Genomic DNA, 24,208 nt, shown 5'->3' on the forward strand with positions numbered 1-24,208 from the left:
GAGTGTGAGAAAGGAGTGACAAGCAGGTTTTTTGCATTAAGAGTTGTGAACGATTTGAATATACTGCCTGAGATTGTGGCATCTGCAGACAATTTGGATGTATTTAAGGCACAGTATGCTGTTAGACAAAGTGATATCTCACGATGAGACTGACTCATGGGGGTCTTGGGATGATAACAACAACAATAGATTTTGCTATAAGTAAAAATGTGGTTATGTGCTGATTATGTGCTTATAGATAAAAGACTGCCATGGAGTATTATGGATATAAGATCATATATAGGAGCTTGCTGTGATGCAGATCATTATCTGGTCAAAATTAAATACAGGTGAAGGATCTCAGTGAAGAAACATGAAAGAGCACTGAAGTTTAACATAAAGAAATTGAAATTAAAACCAACTTCCAGAACAAATTTTAATGAAAAAAAAAACTGTGGCTGCAAATATAGACATCCAACAGGATGTAAAAAGGTGGAAGGTGGACAGTAAACAATGGATTCTGACTACTGCAGAAGAAATACTGGGATACAAAAATAAGCAAAAGAAAAGAGACTGGCTTGAAGAAGAATGTGCTCAAGCAGTAATAAAAAAAAAATAAAGCATATAAAGAGTTTACTGCAAGAGACCAACTAGGATTAAAAAAAGGAAAATATAAAGAACTGTCAGAAGAAGATAAAATCTGTCAAAGGAAGAAATGATATGCACAATAGAAGAAATGAAGAACTAGGGCAATCTTAGATATAATAAAGTTATAATATATATTAAGTTATAATAAAATTAAGCAAATTATTATTATTAAGTTCAGACCTCCCTGGAGTCTATAAGACTCATCATAGGAGGCAAATGCTGTTACACACTAAGTCCATCAAAACCAGGCTTTAAACTCATTCAACACAATGTCAGGCAAAGCATTCCACTGACCAACCACTCACCATAAAAAAAACTGATTCTTTATGCCACTGCTCACACCCTCCTTATACAACTTCCAGATAGGTCCCCTTGTTCTACCCCCATTCTATGAAACATTTTTCACATTAACCTTGTAGCAACCCTTTACCGACTAATATCTTCTCTCTTCCTCCTATTCACAAGGCCTCTGCAAACTGCATTTCCTCAATCCCACATCACAAAGACAAGTTATAACCTTAGTCTTGTCTGGACTGTTTATCCTCATCACCATGAAAAACAGAGAACCAAATCTGTGCACAATAATCCAAACAAGGCCTGATTAAGGCCTTATACAATGAAACCAGAACCACTTTATTTCTACAAAATAAGATTCTCTACATCATTGCCATAATCTGATGTAATGCCTCCAAACTTGTGCAATGTGATACACCACCACTCCAAGGTCTCATATTTCCTCAACTTCTTTGAAAATATTCCTGCCATGCCATGTGTATACTTTGCATTCCATTGTTGCCTATCAAATTTCAGAATTTTACACCTGGCAACATTGAACTGACAGTTTCCATGCTGTTGCCTAGTCATACAATCTATTCAAGTCCTCCTGTAAAGACAATGTGTGCTGGATTTCTCATCACCCTTCCCAGTTTTGCATCATCTGCAAACAGTTGTATATCAGCAGTTAAACCTATCCCAATATCATTAACATACAAATTAAATAACAATGGTCCTAAAAACCAATCCTTACAGCACACTACTAGTGACCTTCCTCTTTTGAGCTAGTGCCCCCCACCCCCCACCACCACACACAACTAGGTGATACCTATCAGATTGCCATTCACCTATCCAACTGATTAGTATATCATGCAATCCCCTTTATGTTGGAGGCTTAATGGATTTTTTACAACACTCAAAAAGAATTAAAATAGAATTCAATACTTCCTATATTTCATCTTAGTCACTAGGACATCTAATGACTAGGTTTTTGAGAGCTGCTGCTGCTTCCAAGAAAAGTCTCTCTTTCTTGAATTTGCTGTGGTGGAGCATGGTGGTTTTCTTCCAAGATAACCTGTGGGTGGTATCCAAATCATGGTCAGCCAAGCCTGAATGGCCATAGTTGTGTTTGCAGATGTAAGACTTGTGTTCCTCTAAGCAGATGGATGCTGATCTGCCTGTCTGTCCAAAGTACGCCAGCTTACAAGAACAGGGTACTTTGTAAACTCCAGGCAGAGAGAGAGGAGGGAGCTGATCTCTACACACGAATCATGCAATCCCATCTGCTTCAGCTTGGTGAACAACTTGTGGTGTAGTAATCTAACAAATGCCTTTGGAAAATCTAAGTATACCACTGTATAATATCCCTCATCCAATACATGCATCACCTTCTTATAATACATAAGTTGATAAAACACGACTTCCCTTTAACAAACCCATGCTGACAAGCACAAAGAATACCACTCTCCAGATACATGGATCAGCTTATAATTTGTTGCCTTAGCCTCATCACCACCTTTGTAAAGTGGAACAATTTTGCCTTCCTTCCACTCATTTTTGCTGTTGCAAGACTCTTGTTAACAGTTAGTCCAATGTTGATGCTAACTCCCTGGAACATTCCCTCAAGATGTGGTGATATTCCATTTCCCTACACTTGAGCTTCTGATTTCACACTGAAGATGAAACACCCTGGTAAACTGCTCAAATATCCACTGCAGCAGTCACCAATCTCCCACTTTCACCCATTCTTACCGTAAGCATGGTTCCTTCTACTTGCCACATATTGACAATTTTTTTTTTTTTTTTTTTTTTTTTTTTTTTTTAAAGCCCGATTTGCTAATTTCTACTCATACTGCATCTTTGTTCCTTACCAAATGAGTTACTCTCCCTTGCCTGCTCTTTAAATTCTTCATGAAACTGATTATTACCATTATGTTTAATTCCCTCATTCATCCATATTATACCTACTGTATTCAACCTTTTGCATTCAACATTCACACACTCATGCTGTTATGTATTTCTTTCTCAGTTCCCAAACAGCATTTATTTCCTTGCTGTTCAACTCTTCATTCCATGCTATAGCTCTCAGATGTCTCCTAAATTAGTCATAATCACCAGTCCTGTATTATACATATATCCTTTTCTTACACTTCTTCATATGGCTAGCCACAATCCATATGATCACTTTCCAAATGGAGGGAAGTGCAAAACCTCAAACATAATTACATCCTCTGATGAAATGATCAGATCTAAAACTCTTGATCCTCATGTGCCCTCCTTCACATACTGCCTGAGATAGTTGTTTCTCAACAAATTGATTTTCATGCCACCATAATTAAAATCGCCTTCTCCTTGGTCACTAACTGAAGTTGCTTATATATTTCTTCATCACCAACTCCACATTCCCTGGCCTATTACAACATCAAAGTAAATATCTCTTCCTGTCAACACTCCCTCCCCACACACATCACATATTTCTCTGCCATGATTTCCCTCTTTCATATCTACTTTATGTGGATATAATTCCCTTTTGACCTCATCAGCAGTACTCCCTTTCCCTTCTTGTCCTTTCTAATCTTGGAAAAACATTGAACCCTTCCATTTCTATTCTTATTAAGATATCTTCATTCAACCATGTTTCATTTATTCCAACAATTTTGGGAGATGAACAAATTCAGTTAGTGAAACAATTTCATCTCCCTTATTTCTGATATACTTGAGGTTTGTAAATAACCTCAGCAGTTCACTTTTAGGTCTATAACCTGTCCTATCCAAGCCACTTGGTCCAATTTTCTCACCCCACATGCCCCTGCCCAATCACCTTTATTACTACTTATCACATATATCCACTCAGTCTCAATTACCTCACTCACATGCTGATATCTTCCATTTCTGTGCTGATCATCCCCATACATACATGCATTCTCTATATGCCATGTCTCCCTGTCCACCTCGGCTCTCCCTGTTTGCCTGTTCTTGCATTCCTGTTTTCTGTTCATCTCTCACGATACTACCTATTACAACATTGATGTAAATATCTCTTCCTGGCAACTTCCCACCCCTCACACCACACTACCTCAAAACCTTTAAATTCTTCATGCAACTGATTATTACCATTATGTTTAATCCCCTCATTCATCCATATTACACCTACTGTATTCAACCTTTTGATGTTCAGAATACATTCACACATTCTTGCTGTTATGTATTTCTTTGTCAGTGCCCAAGAATCATTTATTTCCTTATTGCTCAATTCCTCATTCCACCATGCTATAACTCCAAGTTGCCTCCTAAGCTTGTCATAGTCAGTCTTGTACTTCCACACGGTTATATGGTTAGCCACCACCCAGATGATCACATTCAGCAACTAGAGAAAAGTTTGAAAATCCTACTCATAATTACATCCTCTGGTGAAGTGATCAGATCTAAAATTCTTGATCTCCACATGCCCTCTTTTACGGTCTGAATAACTAGAGAATTTAATTTTCCTTATTCTCATATGCTATCTATTCATTACAATCTATACTACCACCATAATTAAAATCTCCCATAATAATCATCCTTCTCTTGTTCACTAACCCAAGTTATTTATACGTTTTTTCATCACCACCGCCTTCCATATTCCCTGGCTTATAGCTACATTCAACTAAATATCTCTTCCTGCCAACCACACTGCCTCAAAAAACCACTAGCACTATTTCCCTCTTCTACATCTACCTTAGGTAGACATAATTCCTCTGATATCAGAAGCAGCACTCCCTTCTTGTCCTTTCTATCCTATCAAAAAATACTGCACCCTTTCATTTCTATTCCTGTTAGGATATCATCTCCATTCAACCATGTTTCACTTGTTCAAACAATTTTGGGGTAAATGACCTCAGTGAAACAATTTCATCTCCCTTGTTTCTGCTATTCCTTGCATTTGTAAATAAACACATCAGTTCACTTTTAGGTCTATAACCCATCCTACCAAAGCCACTTGCTGGCTGCCATTTCCCCACCTAACCCTGCCCAATCACCTTTATTACTACTTACCACATATCTGCTCAGTCTCAACTATTCCACTCACATTCCTATCTATTCCATTTCTATGCTGCCACACCACAAGTTGATCACTAAACTGAAGCAAATGGGAATGCCAATTTATGCAAATGACAGTTTATTGAAAAAACAATAATCGAATAAACCATAAATCAAAAGACAGTTCATCAAACAACAGTTAACAAAAAAAAGCAATTCTTCAAAAGGCAGTTCCACAAAAAAACAATTTACTGAATATCAACAATTCATACAATTCATCAAAGCTACAAAACATTGAATGAACAGTTAATCGAAAAATGAAATAAAAGAGGTGAAGTGTATTTATCAAAAAAGAACTGTAGCTATTATTGCTCTAGTGGTTACTTCCCTTACACGGGTGTAATAAACAAGGACCACTTATGCTATCCTGTTTCTTTTGTCAGCGGCCAGATCGTTTTAAAAGCACCAGTTCTCGTCTGATCACTGAAGTTAAGCAAATCTGAACCCAGTTAGTACTTGGGAGGGGTACCACCTGGGAACCCTGGGTACTGCTGGTGTTAATTATAGGCAGTATAATGAGTAGAGTGATTGCGGCATTGGATATTAGGAGGGAATGAGCAAAGGACTTGATGGTTTTAATAGGTACGAATGACTTGACAGAAGATAAAGGTACGTCAGAATGAATATCAGGAGACTGCTTAGAAGGATAAAAGAGAATAGTGTGACAGGAAGTGTAGTAAGTATGTTGCCTAGGTATGATGAGATGAGGCAGAGAGCAAGGATTATGAATAATTTGATACTCCGGCTGAAATGTGTGGGGAGAGGGGAGTACAATTTGTTAATGTGTGGAATGAGTTTGAAGGACGAAGTGAACCGTATGGGAGCGATGGACTGCATTTGAGAGTTTATGGTGCGAGTTGCTTGGAAAGACTGTTGTTGGAAGGTAGAGAAGTGAGTACAGAGAATGAATCAGATCAAGTGGGAAGTGATGTGGAAGAACAGGAGAGATTGAAGAGGTGGTTATGAATGAGGAAGTAAGTGGCATAAGTATGGAAAATGAGAGAATGGGTGTGCATGATAAACAGGGAAATAGGAAGCCTCAGGGTGGACAGTGGAACACATCATGAGAAAGGTGGATGCCCCAAGAGGATGTGAGAGCATATCTAGACAGGAAAGGAATGGGGTGACCTGGGATCAAGAGGAAACAGTTGGAATTGAAGAGGGTTCTAAAATGAATCAGCAGAAAGTGAAATGGCCCCAGTCGCGCATGGAGAGATCACATCGACTGAGCGGTATCAGTGGAACTAACTGTAGATCCAGGAATGAGCTGTTGTGTTTATATACAAATGTTAGAAGTGTAAGAAACAAGGCAGATGAAATGGTTGCACTAACAGAGTTTGTTCACCCAAAAATTGTTGGAATAAGTGAGACATGGTTAGATGAGGACAACCATCCTGACAGGAATAGAGATGGAAGGGTATGATCTGTTTCGTGAGGATAGAAAGGGTAAAAAGAGAGGGGGAGTGCTACTGATGATAGAGAAAGAGATGTTTACAAAGTAGAGATGCAAGATGGAAATAGTGCCAGTGATTTTCAGGCAGTATGGTGTGAGATTGAGGTGAATGGAATGAAATACTTGGTTGGATGTTGTTATAGATCAGGAAATGTGGATGTAGCGACTAGGAAATGTATAATCAAATTAGCCAAGCAAATAAGAAAAGTGATTACTATGGGCGAATTTAATTATGGCAACATACACTGGAATCATGAGATCAACTGAAAGTAAAGAAAATGAGTCTCTTGAGTTTTTGAGGGATAAGTACCTCATACAGCATGTAACAGAGGGCACGCAAAGATTGAGGGTCTTGGATTTGGTCATCTCAGAGGATGTAATTATAAATGAAGTGTCAAATCATCCACCAATTGGTGAGAGTTACCATGAGGTGATTACCTAGGTGGGTGCCAGCAGCGCAAGGACCTCTGTAAGAAAAGGGTATATGTGGAACTACAAGGGGGGGGGTGATTATGAAGGGCTCAGGAGACAGCTTGCAGGTGTAGCATGGAATGAGGAGTTAGCTGGAAAAGAGACAAAGACCAGGCAAGGCGGGTGACTTGGTTGGTGAGGGTAGCTGAAGTGAGGTATGAACGGCAGTTAGCTAATAAAGCCAAAAAGAATCTAAAGGAGTTCTTTCGATGTGTAGCCAGTAAAAGAAAGAATGATCATGGAAGGATGACATTGATTGGAGAAAATGGTATAAAGACAGCTGTTGCAGAAAGCATGGTGGAGATACTTAATGAACAGTTCATAAAGGTCTTTCAATCTTGTGAATGTGACTTCATGGAGAGATTGAGAGCAGTTGATGATGGGGAAGAGAGACTGACTGTAAGTGAGCAAGAGGTGTATGGGGAGTTGAGCACACTAGATGTAAATAAGGCTGTGGGATTTGATAATATAGCACCATGTATTCTGAAGGAATGTGCAAGGGAGTTGATGCAGGCCTTGACATATTTTTTAATATGAGTCTTACACTGTGTCAAATTCTTAAGGAGTGGAAGGAGGGCAAGATTGTGCCACTTCATAAAGGAGGTGACAGAACTCAAGCATCAAACTATAGGCCTATCTGTGTGTCGGGTGTTGTACTTACGTTGGAGAAGCTTGTCAATGCAATTCAGAATTGGTGTGACAACAATGGTGTTATCTTTCATGGACAGCATGGATTTACTGAAGGGAGGTCATGTTTTAGTAATCTACTTACTCATTACATGGACAGAGGAGAAGAATAAAAAGTAATATACTTAGATTTCGCAAAGGCTTTTGATAGATTACCGCATGATAAGTTGATAGTCAAACTAGAGTGGATGGGGTTGGATATTAGATTGGTGCATTGCAGTGCCGGCCCGTGAAGTTTTAAGTGGGGGTGCTGCCTATGCAAAATAATTTTTAAAAAAATTCTTTTTTCCTAATTAGCAACCAATTTATTAATAAATAAATCTGCAGATTTATTTAGCAACCAATTTATTAATAAATAAATCTGCAGATTTATTTATTAATAAATTGGTTGCTAATTAGAAAAAAAAATTTTTTTTGAAAAATAATTTTGCATAGGCAGCAGCCCCACTTAAAACTTCACGGGTCACCACTGGTGCATTGGATTGGAGACTGGCTATCTGATAGGTATCAACAAGTTGTGTATGGAGGAGCGATATCCAGGAAAAGGAAAGTCACCAGTGGAGTGCCTCAGGGGTCTGTTTTAGGGCCATTACTGTTTAACTTGTATATTAATGATATTGGTGAAGATTTGGATGGAGATATTCAGTTGTTTGCAGATGATGCAAAGTTGGGACAAACCATGAAGAGTAGAGAGGATGTTGTGGCCTCGACGAATAAATTGAGTGATTGGGCCCGGGAATGCAAGTTCAACATTGCAAAATGTAAGGTTTTTAAAATTTGGAAAACAAAAATGAGATGCAGAATTTATGCTTGGTGAGGATATATTGTCAGAGGTGGAGGAAATAAGAGATCTGAAATTTAGGGGACACACAGCCAAAATTGTGAAGACAACACAAAGGCTTCTGGGAATGATGCAGAGGACACTGGCTTGTAGAAGTAGGGAGATTCTTGTTCCATTGCATAGGGCTTTGATTAGGCCACACATGAACTATCGTGCCCAGATTTGGTCACCTAGTTTTCAGACAGATGAAGAGATGTTGGAAAGTGGGTCCAGAGGTGACTAACTAAGGTAGTTTCTAACCTCTGGAATGTTGAGTATTAGGAAAGATTGAGAAGATGCAACTTGCAGAGTCTGGTCGACAGGAGGAAGTGGAGGAGATATGATAGAGATCTACACGTTATTAAGGGGTTGCTATAGGATGACTGTTTTAGAGGTTCTACAGAAAATAGTGGGAGATCAGGGGAGAACAAGAGGTCATCCTTGGAAACTGTATAAAGAGGGTGTGAGTAAGGGAGTGAGAAGCAGGTTTTTTTCATGCTGAGTTGTGAATGATTGGAATGCCTTGCCTGAGTGTGGTGTCTTTAGAAAATTTGAGTGTGTTTAAAGCATGGTATGATGAGCTGTGTGTATGATAAAAGGACTTCCTAGATGGGGTCTTGGGTAATATTAATAATACCTTACAGAAGCAGATGATGCAGTTGAAGCTCAGCATGATATTTCCTTTACATATTTATCAGATGTATCTGGTAATTTTTCTCTTTGCTTTTCTTTATTTTTTTTGAGAGATTTTCCTTAGTCAGTATATGCATTTCATGGATTTTATGTATGTTTTGCAGAATCTGAAAAAGATCATGTAAGATAAAAAATCTTTATATCGACATGGATTTAATGGAATCCTTATGTTCCTAATTAAAGGCATCTATTACTAATAATTATTATTATTAATAGTCGGTGCATTATTATTATTAATAGCATAGTAGTAGTAATGGTTATTATTATTTCCATCTCCCCCTCAACCATTATTCTCTCTCATCAACCTAATGGTTGATGGGATAGCAATGCTGCATTACTAGGAAATAATTATAGAACAATTTGGTTTCCTCTTGTCTGATAAGCATATTCTTTTTATAAATGTGTGTGTTCATTGGACTGGTTTGCCTGTTTCCCAGAGGGAGAACCCTGCCATCTCCGTATGAGACCTGCTAACTCTCCTTTAGTTGAAGAGGACTGATAATAATTGTGTCAGACAGGATTCAAACACCCAAATCTTTCAAATAAAGGGCTTCATTTATACCGACTGAACTACAGAGGTTCCATTATTATTAGTATTATTATTAATATTAGTATGCAAATTCCACACGCACACACGTACCAATTACATAGGATGAATTTTAGCGAGATTTGGTATTTGAAATTTTTACAGGAATTTGCCATTCCGTTTAACCGTTCCGTTTTTCAGTTCAACTAGTGGTAAGGAAATAAATGCTGCATGGAAACTGACAAAGAAATACATAACAGCATCAATGTGTGAATATATTCTGAAGGCCAAAAGGTTGAATAAAGTAGGTGTAAAATTATTATTATTGTTACGTGACACCTCCAGGGAGTCCAAAGACTCACTGAAGGAAGCATCTACTCTACAACTGTCTCCACCACTCAATCCAACTACAATGAACCATCCACCACTTTCACAGACAATCAGGAACATCCATACCCACGGTGGGATTTGAACCTGCAGCCTTTGGGATGGAGAGGGCAGATGCGCCAACCACTCTGGCTTACCTATAAAAATGTTCCCATTTATTAGTTGGATGATGGAGAGATGGAGGTCACTGTAGGTTCACTGCTGCTGCTGAGAATTTACCCTTATAGTTAATGTGGAGCTTATGAACCATGCCTTACTTCATGTAATATATATCTGATATTATTCTGTAGACTGGTCCTTCCTCTTCTTTCTTTGCTTCTTTCTCCTCTCCTTGCTCCTTCCCCCAGATGCTATTAGAGTATTCGAGGGCTAGGGGTGAGTCTTTCCTATCTTGCTAAGTCATTTTGTCTTATGCAGCCACCGAAGGAGGCAAGCTAGCCTCAATAGGTGCCGGTCCCAAGCCCGGATAAATGCGAGGGTTGATGTCAGGAAGGGCATCCGGTCGGAAAACTTCAGTGCCAACTCAAACTATGATTATCAGTCAAAGAGAAAATGATATAAGGGCTAGGGCATACCCCCTTAAGCGACGCGCAGCCACATTGCCCTACAGCTGTGAGAAGTGAACAAGGGCTACCGCATCAAGGGCGGGTGCGGTTAAAGAAGCGAGCCCAGCAGGTGGAGAGGATGTTGCGAGTGGGAACACTGAATGTTGGAAGCATGACTGGAGGGGGAAGAGAGGTGCCAGACATGATGAGGAAGAGGAAGTTGGACATTTTATGTGTGCAGGAGACAAGGTGGAAAGGCAAAGGAACTGGGAGATGGATAAAAATTGTTCTACTCTGGAGCGAATAACGAGGGAAGAAATGGTGTAGGAATTGTGGTGTGTGGCAGAATGAAGGGTGAAGTACTGGACGTGGGTAGAAGGAACGACAGGATCATGCGAATGAAACTGGGTCTTGGAGAAGAGCGGGTGGTCGTATTATGTGTATATGCCCTGCAAGTTGGTTGTACAGCAGAGGAAAAAGATGAGTTCTGGAACGTGTTAGATGAAGAAATGAGGTAATTGGAAGAAAATGAGATGGTGATTGTCGGAGGAGACTTGAACGGGCACATAGGAAGACAGAATAAAGACTGTGAAAGGGTGCTTGGTGGCCACGGAGTGGGAATGATGAACCAGGAAGGAGAGAGGGTTGTGGACTTTGCAGTATTGTTTGATCTGGCAATTGTGAACTCGTTTTTCTACAAGAGGGAAGAACATTTGATAACATTTAGGAGTGGTAACAACAGCTCACAAAATGACTACATTTTGACTAGAAGAAAACATCTTAAGGTTGTGACAAATTGTAAAGTAATTCCAACAGATCAAGTAGCACAACAACACCGACTGCTGTGCGCAGACTTTAAAATAAGATCGAAGATAAGAACTTCTGGATGCCATGGGATGAAGACAATTAAGTGGTTTCGCTTAAAAGAGGAGAGTGTGAGGAATCGTTTTAGGGAGAGGGTGTCAGAGAGGATTTCGGATGGACTGGAAAGTGTACAAGATAGATGGAAACATAATTCAAAAGTAATCCTGAGCTGTGCTATTGAGGTGCTTGGTGAGACATCTGGAATGATTAGAGAGCAGAAGGAGGGTTGGTGGTGGAATAATGATGTACAAGTGGCAGTGATAGCTAAGAGGAAGACAAAGCAGAAGTGGGGTGAGTCAAGAGTGGAAGAGGACAGAGAGGTGTACAAAGAGAGAAAGCAAGAAGCCAAGAGAGTTGTGGCACAGGCAAAGGCCATGGCATATCAAGATCTGTATGATCAATTAGAAACAAAGGAAGGACAGAGAAAAAATTTACCAACTAGCAAAATGTAGAAATAAAGCAGCAAAGGACATCTTACATGTGAGGCAGATCAAAGATGCTGAAGGAAGAGTATTATGGAGGGATGTGGACATAAGAAACAGATGGAAAATATACTTTGAGGGACTTTTGAATGAGGAAAATGCAAGGACTCACAGAGGAGATGGGCAATCTTCTGAGGGGATGGTGCAGAACATCAGTAGAATGGAATTGACGGAGGCCATGAAGAGGATGAGGAATGGAAAATCGGTGGGCCCTGACAGAATTCCAGTGGAGGCATGGAAGGCACTGGGGGAAGAGGGAATTGACCTGCTATGGGAACTGTTCATGAAAGTTTGCCAACAGGAAAATATACCCGAGGAATGGAGGGAGAGTACTCTTGTTCCCATCTACAAGGGTAAAGGGGATGCACAAGACTGTAAAAATTACAGAGGAATAAAGTTGATGTCCCACACAATGAAGATCTTAGAAAGGGTTCTTGATAGTAGATTGAGGAAGGAGGTGGAGATTGCAAAGGAACAATTTGGCTTCATGCCTGGTAGATCAACAACAGATGCTATCTTTGGGTTACGACAGATGATGGAAAAATATCGAGAGAAACAAAGGGAGCTACATCTGGTATTTATCGATCTTGAGAAAGCATACGATAGAGTGCCAAGGCAAGAAGTCTGGAGGTGTCTGAGGGAGAAGAAGGTGCCGGAAAAATATGTCAGGTTGGTGTGGGAAATGTACAGAAATGTGAAGACAAGTGTTCGGACCTGTTTGGGACAGACAGAAAGTTTTCAAGTAACAGTTGGTTTGCATCAAGGGTCAGCATATCACCCCCAAAATCCATTGGCTCCTCTATGGTATCTTCATCAATTGTATACTTTGCTTCCTGAATTTTAAATTACTTTGAAGCACTGTACTGGTGGCTCCTCTTGCCCAGTCTATTCAAGTCCTCTTTGAACACCTGCACTGCTCCTCATAGTGCTTTCCAACCTTGCATCATCTATAAACAAGTACATATCACCATTCAAGCTTTTCTCAATTATCATTAATATACAGGGATGCTGCTCCTCTATACACAACTTTGCTGATACCTATCAGGCAACTAACCTGCAATCTAGTGCACTAATTTCTATCCAAGACAATCTTGTTCCAGTTTAATTACCAGTTTATCATGTGGCAATCTTTCCAAGGCCTTTAAAAAATCTAGATATATCCACTGTGCATGCACCTCTTGCTTGAAAAGGGAAAACTAACCAGGAGAGCTTTGTAGCTGGCAGATATCTTATGAGAACACTTTCACAAAATGGCAGATGTAGATGGAATGAAAGAAGAAGTGTTTGGTGAGTTTGAAGTTATACCAACCTTGTTGAAGGTTGGTATTACTCATTGATAGTCATTACTGACTACTTTCCTCATTCCTCCAGGCCTATAAAACTTTGTTTTATAGGCCGACAGGAAGGTGGAGAATGATGGTAGATAACAGAACAGCAATTCATGACTGGAAAGTTAATTATAAGTATCCACTCTGTACACAATTTCATGGCTGTTAAAGCATGTAAACCTAACTAATATTAGCACTATGGGCAGGCCCAATGTTAAATAATCTGGAGGATCTAAAATCCAAGCAGGAACTTTTTCGAGCCACTTCAAGCTTCCAATAATCAAGATGGTAAATAATAATAATTTTTGGTTTACCGATCAAGTGTTGATCAATATTATTAACTGAACCAACTAGACCGTTTTCAATATCTCTTCATCCTTTAAAAACTGAATCTGTGCACAGTAATCTATATGTAGCCTGATCATAACTGTATACGGTATCATTGCCATAAAGCAATATGTCCCCACAATATTAGATACTTGTCCACTATCACCCCCAAAATCCATTGGCTCCTCTATGGTATCTTACCCCCCCCCCCTACATCTATTGGTGTACAGAAAACCAACCAATACAGGTCGCTACCTACATTTCAACTCCTCCCACCACATCTCACATAAACTCAGCATTGTACACATATTAAAGAAAAGAGCGATTCGCATCACAACGGACAACAAGACCCTTCAAGATGAGTTAAAATTTATTTCCAACAATTTGTACTTGAACGGATATCCAAGAAGACTAGTCAATAAAATCCTTTTCTCTGAACCACCACAAAGAGAACAAGAAGATATTCAATATATAAAAACGATTGCAATTCCGTTTGTAAGTGGCATCTCCAACAAGCTCGCCAATCTCCTCAAACATAAAATAAGAGTAACATTCAAACCAATAGAATCTATTAGTAAACTACTAAGATCTCCAAAAGACAACCATCCTTTCTACAAATATGCTGGAGTTTATAATATTCCATGCTCATGTGACTCTAGTTACATCGGACAGACTTCGAGAAGCCTCGAAATCAGGCAAAAGGAGCACATTGGCTATGTCAAAAACAACAGACAGGACATTTCTGGCCTATTGTCTCATTTCTCTACAACTAAACATGTCATTGAGTGGGACAAAAGCTGTTCCCCTTAGATAGAGAAAGATTACCATTCAAGAATTTTCAAAGAAGCAGCCACAGTTGCCAGTTCTACTGTCAACCTTAACAGAAATCAAGGCCTAATACTCCCAGAGATATGGAAAACCCTAATCAGAACCTTAAAAACGGAAGAAATGAACTTTAATACAAACTACAGAAAGTTCCTCAGCAACAGCTAGCTGATCTTGTACACGCGATACGTGTCTCACTCACGTTCGATACTATTTTATTTGTAATTATTCTAGTCAGTTTTTTACAGTTATTCTTGTCAGTTTGCAGTTACGCATAATTGTGAGATTGTTTAAACCTCTATGTAAGCCCTGAAGATGCCAACAGATAAGTGTGGCGAAACTAGTTGGTTCAGTTAATAAAATTGATCACCACTTGATCGGTAAACCAAAAAATATTATTATTTACTAATTTATGATCAAGAAAATAACCTTCATCGTAATCAGGATGGTAGTCTCACAATGAGTGACAAATTCATCTGCTAACTAAACACTCTCTCAAAGGAACGATGTCTACAGTAAGATTCATATTCATGGCCAACTGACTGGAAAGCCAATACATTATCTACTTAGACAATCATCCAGCAAAGATTACTCATCAACACATCATTATATCCTTTCATAATACCACAGCTGAACCATGCTAAACATGAATAAAGCATTGGAAAAAATGAATGGAGAACTTCTGGCAGATGATCTATAAGCTCCTATGATTAGGAAAAAAAGCGACACCCTTTGCAAATGCAAAAGACTTACCTGATACTCTGGAGGATCTAGAAATCAAGCATGAACTTTTGAGCTGCTTCAAGCTTCCAATCAAAATTCATCTGCCACTGAAACACTTTCTCAAAAGATCCATGTCCACAGTGAGATTCATATTAGTTATATTGCCTTACATTATACACATGTATGATATCTTCATATCATAACTATATATAATTAGCAATATAACTATAGAAAATAAACTACTTGTGCTTAAAAATAACAATAAAAATCCAATGGCAAAGATCATTAACAAGCTTATATTAGTACTGTTATTAGTGAAGTGTGGCATGTCACATAATATCCAAATCTAGTTTTAATATCTTAAATATACTAAAAATATACAGAATTTTTTGAAGAGTTTTAAAAGTCTAATACAATGAAAAATGAATTGCAAAATCATATTAACTAGGAAATATTTTTTACCATAAGAGAGAAAAAAAAAAACTAATATTTTTTTCTTACCTTACACAGATGAAGTACTTGGTTTATTTCCATTTCCAACAGAGTTAGGTTTATTCCATCAAACTGTACATAGATTTCTCCAAAAGAACTAATGTAGGTAATGTAAACTTCCCGTATTGCTCCCACCTAAAGCAAAAATTACTTGTTTTTTTAATAAAAATCAGAACATTTACAATTAAACAGTGTCAAAAAAATAGAAATTTTCATGCAAAAAAAAAAAAAAAAATAATAATAATATATATACACACATACATATACAGGCAGCCCTCAATTTACACCTTGGTTCCATTCCTGAAAACACGGGCATAAACCGAATCGGCGTAAAACGAACCCAATTTTAATGGGAGGTGTGTAGTTATGTTCCGAGCAGTCAAAAAATATGCACATGAAGTATGTGTAATATTATATTTAAAGCTTTAATAATATATACATTTGCTAAAATAAAATTATTAATAACGAAAACAAAACAAAATTATATACAAAAAATATGAAACTTTGAAAAGATATTACATATTTCTATGTTGAAGTTCCTGGTTTCAGATCACCTGCATTTTTTTGAAAAAAAGTATCCAGTGTTAACTGCCTAGATTTTATTTTCCTTTCTTTAAGGAGTTCAGTGTAAGGTCGAATAGATGCGATTACACTTCTTTTTACGTTAGCACTCCGTTCCCAATCGTGGTTCATTTCGCAGAGTTCATCAGTCAGTATGCTTGCAAGGATACACTGCAAATCGGCCATTTTCATATCTCTCAGAGGACCTTCTTCGTTTTCTTCCTCCTCCTTTGGATGTTGACTTAATTGTTCAGCTAATTCTTTTAAGTCTTCATTGGAAAGCGGTTTATCATGGCTCTCCAAGACTTCTGTCACATCTTCAGCTGTAATATGTACAATCCCACCTCTCGTGCAAGCTTGGTAACATCTTCAATAACATTCTCCTCTTGCTCTAATTCCTAAGCTGTGCATTAATGCTGGAAGAAGTTTTCGCTGTGCTCCTTTTAAACACTTTGCTGACACGTCTTTCCAAGCTGCCTTGATGTTGTTAATGCCCTTCAAAATATCGAATAACTGCCAAAAGTCTTTAGTAGTTGTTATTTCCTGGAGTGTTCAAGACTCTTACCATTTCCATAAATGTTATATGGAGGTAATAGGCTTTGAAGATTGACATAATCCCATGATCCATCGGTTGCAAAGGCGATGTTGTGTTTGGGGCAAGTAAACAACCTTGACATCCAATGGTGTTCTTACTTCAGCAAGGTTTTGAGGATGTCCAGGGGCATTATCCAAGAGAAGCAATGCCTTTTCTGGCAAATCATTTTCTTTACAGAAGCAAAGCATGGTAGGATTGTTACACAAAACTAATTTGTGTACCAATCTATAAAAACATCTTGTGTAACCCAAGCTTTCTTGTTCCATTTCCAATAGACTGGTAGCATGGCTTTTAGACCCATGGCGTCTGTGAGTGGTACACCAACATTAGTTTAAGCTTCAAATTTCCGGAGATAATTGCACCCAACAAAAGCATAAGTCTATCTTTTGAAGCTTTAAAACCTGGAGCAGAACGTTCTTCACAGGAAATGAAGGTGCGCATGATGGCAATTTTTTCCAGTAGAGCCCAGTCTCATCAACATTAAAAATGAGATCAGAAGGATAACTTCCTTGTTCTACACAGTCTTGAAATTCTTAGGAAAAGCAGCTGCTGCCGCAACATCTGCACTTGCTGCCTCACCACATAATTTGACACTTACTTTGAGACTTAAATCTCATGAACCAACCTTTGCTTCCTAAAAATGTTTCTCCACCTCCATCTGTCTTTTTAAGATCCTCAAAAATTGTTTTTGCTTTCTCAGTTATAACAGCCTGCATCAGAGGAATGTTTTTCTGATTCAAGTCATCCACCCATAATGATAATTTTTCCATTTTTTCATGAAGTTTATCCCTGCTATAACGTACATGTTTTGCATTTAGTGCTGCCGTAGATTGTTGCGAAGACTGTTTTATTCTATCTGCATTTTTCATAATTTTAGTAACAGTCGATGGAGGTAAGTTCATACTTCTACAGACATTAGCACGTGTCTGCCCATCTTCCATTATTTGAATCACCTCCATCTTCTTTTCAAGTGCGATTGATTTCCACGCCTTCTTAACACCAAATTCTGCTAATTTTTCTGCACTTCTATTATCAGACATGGTATGTAATTACTAACTTCAATTTAAATACATATGTATGTAAAAAAAGTAAATAGAACAATTAGGTAGATTCAACATTAAAACTAGGTTTGATACATATTTGTCGTGGTAGCTCAGTAAACACTCAAACACTAGAGTGCCTGCTAGCGTCGTTTCTCAGTCAACCACACTACAGTAAGAAAGCACATGCAGGCAACTGGCGTTATTGTGAATCGCCGTAAATTGAACTGCCATAAACAGAGGGATGCCTGTACGTATATACAAATTTTATAATATAATAAACTTTAAAAAATCACTTTCATGATGACCGAAAAGCAAGAAACTGAAAAGGAAGAATCAGAAATGGCCATGAAGTGCAAATGACAGATGTTTAATGAATAATTATATTTTAATCAACAGAAAATATTATCCAAGACAAAGATAAAAAAAAACAAGACAAGAGAAGTAGAATAAAATTCTAAAGGCCATGTAAAACAATAAGGAAAAAGGATGACACATGAAATCAGAAACTTCAGAACAGGGAAAATCAGAATTTCAAGAGAATTAGTCTAAAAGGAGTGAGAAGTGACTTGTCCATAGGACAAAATAAATTAATAGTCCTTAAAGATAAAAATATAATTTTAATTAAAGACAAAGAATAGAATCCTTCTATGAGGAGGATATGATGATTCCCAAAACTTAAACCAATATGAAAACAGAAATGCAATACCCCAAATGGAAGAAGAAATATGCCCTCATGGTTTAAAACAGGGGTCGCTAAACTTCTTTGACTATCAACCCCTTCAAGAGTTTCTTGATGTTTTACTGACCCCCCCTCTATTTTACTATTAAGTAATTATAATAGGACAAGCAAAAAAGACGCTTATGTGAATTTTTAGATTGTTTATTTCATAGTTAATGTTCATTGTATGCATAATATAGTATATATTATTATATTACTTTTACTACTACTATTAATATCACTGGTATTAATAGTGATATTAATAAATTACTGATATTAATATCACTGGTATTACTAATGATACTGTCCAGATTTCGTTTCCATACATTAAGACTGGTAAGGCTAATGTATTGTATACTTTTAGCCTGGTTTGTTTTTGAACTAGGTTTGGTTTAAATATAGAGTTAATTACACCTGTTATTTTTAAATATTTTGCAATTTTTACATTTATATCTTTTTCATATGTGATCATACATCCTAGGTAGTTAAATGAATTCACCTGTTCTAAGATCTTGTTATCTATTACTATTTTAGTTCTTGCTGGATCTTGTCCTTTAAAGGCCATAGTTTTTGATTTTTCTGTTGATATTATCATACCATAATCTTTGGATATCTCATTTAGATTTAAAATAGCTTTCTGTAAGTTATCTTCAGAATTTGTAATTATTATTTGGTCGTCTGCAAAGAGGAGAGTGTTTAAGTTAACTGTAGGTGAAAGTTTAATTCCTTGATGTAAATTTTTACTCCATTTTATTATTTCATTTAAGTAGATATTAAAAAGAGTTGCTGAGAGGGGACATCCCTGTCGGACCCCTTGGTTTATCTCTCTTGTATATGATAGCTCGTGATTTAATCTTATTTGTATTTGATTATTTTCATATATACTTGTGATAGCTTTTAGGATATTATTTGGTATTTGTCTTTCTTTTAATATGTTAAATAATGTTTCTTTTAACTTTGTCAAATGCTTTTTCAAAGTCAATAAATGCAATATGTGTTTCTAAATTATATTCTCTTCTTTTCTCTATTATTAATTTTAGGCAAAAGGCTGGGTCTATACATGATCGTCCTTTTCTAAATCCATTCTGTACCTCTAGAATAAAAGTTTTCGGAATATTTCATTAGTTTGTTATTTAAGATTCTGCTATATATTTTGTAACAGGAATTTAGTATACTGATACCTCTATAGAGATGACCCTAAAAACTACAGGGTCATCTCTATATTTCTATAGAGTTGACCCTATATAGAGATTCCTATCTTTAAGAATTTACCTTTCTTAAAGATAGGAATCACAATTGCTTTTTTCCATTCTATTGGGGGGATACCAGTTGAGTAAATTTTATTTAAAAATAATAAGAGTCTTTCTTTGAATCTTGTTCCTGTGTATTTATATAGTTCTGAACCTAGCTTATCTTCTCCAGGTGATTTTCCGTTTCTTGTTTCTTTCAGGCTGATTTCTAATTCTTCTTCAGTTATTTCCTTTTCATTAATTGTTTGCCAGTTGTCTTTTTTAAAATATGTGTCTGTCCACAGTTCTGTGTAGTAATTTAGAAATTCTTCTCATTTCAATTCAGTGTTTAATTTTATGTTTTCTTTGGTATCTGCATTTAGGTGTTTCAAAATCTTATATACATTGGGTCTAATTTTATATAAATCATGTTCTAAATTAGAAACAAATTTATTCCATGATTCTCTATGTCTTTTTCTGACTTCTCTTTTAGCTATGGCTCTTATTCTTTTATATTCTATTTCATCTTCTAATCTTTTACTGCTTAACCATTTGTGATAGGCTTCTTTTTTCTTTTTGATTATTTCTTTGATTGTATCATCCCAGATTTTCAGTTTTTATCTTTTATTGAATTTTTTTGGTCTTTCCTAAGCTTTCATTTGCTGCTGCATTTAGTATCGTTTTTATATTAAGCCATTCTATTTCTTCATTTTGTTTTATTTTATCTAGATATTGGTTAATTCTTTGTTCATATAGCCATTGTACATTTGTGTCATTCAATAGTCTAGTTTTATAAACAAATGTTTCAATTTTTCTTTCTGTTCTTGTTACTTGTAGCCATTTAGGTGGTAATCTTAATTTTATTTTAACAAGGAAGTGGTCACTGCTTATTTCATATCCTCTGTGAACTTTAACATCTAGTGAAAATTTTGATGTCTTTTCATTTAATATGAAGTAATCTAATATTGATTTCCATCCTCTTGCTGCCCAAGTATATTTATGTATGTCTTTATGTTTATAGAAGGAATTCATTATTTTTAGGTTATTATAAACTACAGTCAATCAATTTTTTACCATTTCTGTTTAGAGTGTGTTCTCCATGTATTCCTATATTATTATTAATTTTTGTGTTTCCAATTCTTGCATTTAAGTCTCCTGCTAAAATTATGTAATCATTTTTATTTATTTCATTATAAATGTTTTGTAGCTGATTATAAAAATCAATATTATCCTGTTCTCTTCCTCCTTCTGGGGCATATAAACCAATTATTGTTAATAGCCTCTATCTATTTTTATTCTAGCTTCTATTATTCTTTCATTCCATAATTTATAATGTTATGAATCCAAATCATGACTCCTGCTTGTGCTCTTTGGTCTCTGTCGACTCCACTGTATATCACATTAAAATTTTCAGTTCTCATAGTTCCTTTTAATTTCTTTTTTGTTTCAGTGATTACTGCTATTTTAAAATTTCTTTCATTTAATAACTGGTCTAATTCTATTTCTTTAAATGCTATTCCTCTTACATTCCAGTTTGCTATGTGTATTATATTTTGTCGTTTCCATTTTCGTTTTCCCATTCCAGGGTCGTTTCCCATAGATTCAATCCGATTATCTTTTTCTGTCAGCTTACAAGTAGGATTATGTTCTCCGTGTCAGGGGACTAGCCTGACGATGGAATAGTTCAGTGGTAGGGATGCTACCTTAAGGCTCCTGAACTAGCCTTCTTCCGAATTTAAACCCATAGGAGGAATAGAGTATATTGAAAGGGAAAGTAGATTATAGAAGAAATATAGTAAAGTTTATAGAGAGGGCATAGTTGTAAGGCCAGAAATGAAAAGACCCCATTGCCCTAGAGTACTCTAATAGCATAAGGGTCATAAAGTAAGAAGAGTTGGCCGATAAGGCCTTATAGGAAAGATTAAAGTAAGTGGATCTTCCTCAGAGTAGGAGAAGGAGAGGATAGATCCAGCTAGGGGTCCATGGGAGTGCCGCTTCCCTTACAATCAAGATGATTGCCCTTTATGGCCCTGTTGGTCCACGAGTCCTTATTCAGTATATTCGGACCACCCCACCATATATACACACACGTGCATGTACACACACACACACACACACGGTGGGCTCCCCTATCCGCCACCCAGGGGACGCGCTCTCTAGGGGTTACAGGGTCCCCTGAGAGCCCGTACAATGATGTCTTATATTTTTCTATCGACCCCCTAATAATGTTATATCGACCCCTGGGGGTCGATATCGACCACTTTGGTGACTACTGGTTTAAAAGAAGAAACTCAGTATGATTAACAGAATAGTAGCTGGCATGAGTAATAGAAAAACACTAAGTGAAGATGAGATACTGATAGAAGGTCTGAAAGCAGGCATTGAACCACTCATGAAATTGTCAAGTAAAATTTATACATCCTGCCTAAGATAGAAGAAAATACCTAAGAGTTGGAATAATGCTATCCTTATTATAGTTTTTAAAAAGGGAGATGGGGAAGATATTAAAAATCACTGCCAGGGGGTTGAACGAATTTGATTATGCTTTCTTGAATTACTACAGTGGAGATGGCAGAATTGTGCCAAAGAACAGAAAGAATAAATAGGAGAGAGGAATATATTTGGTAGAAGTGAAGCTAAACAGTGAAATGCCACTTCAGTAGCTATTTCTGTTTTCAGTCTTCAAACGAAGTGGAGGAACAATGGTGAGCTTGACAGACCATCTGTCCACAAAAATACCTAAGAAGAGGTATAAGGCAGACACAATTGACAAGAGAATCGAAGCATGTAATCATCAATTAACTGGACTGCCCTAATTCATCTAATTCACCTTTCCATATATAAAAATATTTCTCATCATGACGAGAAATGAAGTGAGGTCTTTTATGATCAGAGGGAAATGCTGCAGGTTTTCTTCCAACTAACTGTGCATGCAACAGGGAAACAACATTTCATTACGCTTTTTGTGAAGTACTCCTCTTAACACAAAATTATCATAAAAAAAAGTATATCCTTATGATCTTTCTCTCTTTTATTCACAATCTTTTTTACTTTACATGTTCTTCAAAGAGGTTTTCAGAAAGAAATTGGACTAGCATCACCACCACCACATCTTCCATCGTTACTCAAGGCAAAGATTTGTTCCAAAGCTGTGACACTTCAGTTTCTTTTAGTCTTCATTCAGTAAGTTTGAATCCTTCAAAATTTGGCACAAATTTTTCATGTCAATAACAATTTCTGGCTCACATTCATCCATGCTTTGCCAATATTATCTAGAGAATCTGTCTTGTTATAACTCTTCTATAATTCTTAATATTAGCTTTGCTTCTCTATTGATTGCCTGAAATGCTGTATGAATGTAAGCTTAGAGTACTTTGGTCTTAAAAATTTGCAATGACATTGATTTGATAACTGAATCAATGGAGTAATGTTTAGGAATAAAAATTTCACTTTTATGAATTCTGTGGAATACTTAGTGTCTAAGCTATGAGCTGATGTGTTACTTCAACAAATATTAGAGCCTTTGTAACTCTACACAGACTAACATCGAAAATTTTCACAGGTCACCAACACCTTTCATTTACTATTCTTAAATATCATTGAGTCGAGATGTAATCATATTCTTCAAGAGTAATAGGTTTTGGAATGATAAATAACTAGTGGCTCATCTGAAGCCTGCTGGGCCGCTTTATCAACACTGACATCAGATGAACTTGTTGATGCCTTCTGACTTTGCAGCTACTGTTCATCCTTCATAAGGTATGTTCTTCGGGCATCTGTTTCCAGAAAAGACCAGTTTTATTGAAGCTTGACATCTGGAAAGGGAATAACCTTGAACAAGTTATTCAAAATTTCAAACAAATTTGTTACCTGCAGTTGTATTTGCTGATAATGCTTCCCTATGCTTCATAGTTTGCAATGACAAGCTGGTTGGGTTCTACTCTAAGAACAATTAAATCATGTATATCAGATTCCTGATGTGTACACTCAGGGGTGTGCAGGATATTATTATGTACTGTCAACTTACTATCAACAATTTTCTTCCAAATTAATATGTACTCTGTCAAGACTCCAAAATTAGCTTTTCTGGACCTCCTCCTTTTCCCACTTTCCATATGACATATTAACAAATTCAGCTTATTATTATTGCACCCTCCATGGAGTTGGAAGGCTCATTTTGGGAGGTTCATTCAACTAACACATTTATTATACCAAATCTTAAGATCCTTAACACTCTTTGTATTAACAATACATTCTGGTAATGCATTACATTCACTGACAATTCTCCATGTAAAAAAAAAAAATCTACTCCTTACACCCTTCATCATACTCTTACATAACTTCCAGGAATAATCTTTGATTTTTCCCTCTCACCCTGTACTCTTTTAATAATCTCATCTGAATTAATCTGATAAAATCCTCTAACTTAAATATCTCTATTATATCACCTTTATTCCTC

General features: G+C 36.8%; 1 protein-coding gene and 1 pseudogene across 4 annotated transcripts in view; one reads left to right on the top strand and one right to left on the bottom strand.

Moving 5' to 3' along the window:
• Positions 1–24,208, bottom strand: part of LOC150094641 (tudor domain-containing protein 7-like) — a 624,604-nt gene that overhangs the window by 196,624 nt on the left and 403,772 nt on the right. For all 4 annotated transcript variants that reach the window (XM_090410991.1, XM_090410989.1, XM_090410990.1 and 1 more), the window contains exon 16: positions 15,613–15,738. In XM_090410991.1, the coding sequence (XP_090267117.1) occupies positions 15,613–15,738 (126 nt within the window). The remainder of the gene's footprint in view (positions 1–15,612; positions 15,739–24,208) is intronic.
• Positions 5,359–5,477, top strand: LOC150094642 (5S ribosomal RNA; annotated as a pseudogene).

This window comes from Typopeltis vanoorti, chromosome 21, assembly GCF_054136105.1.
Source record: "Typopeltis vanoorti isolate ZY-2024b chromosome 21, IOZ_Tvanoo_1.0, whole genome shotgun sequence".
Classification (NCBI taxonomy): Eukaryota; Metazoa; Arthropoda; class Arachnida; order Uropygi; family Thelyphonidae; genus Typopeltis; species Typopeltis vanoorti.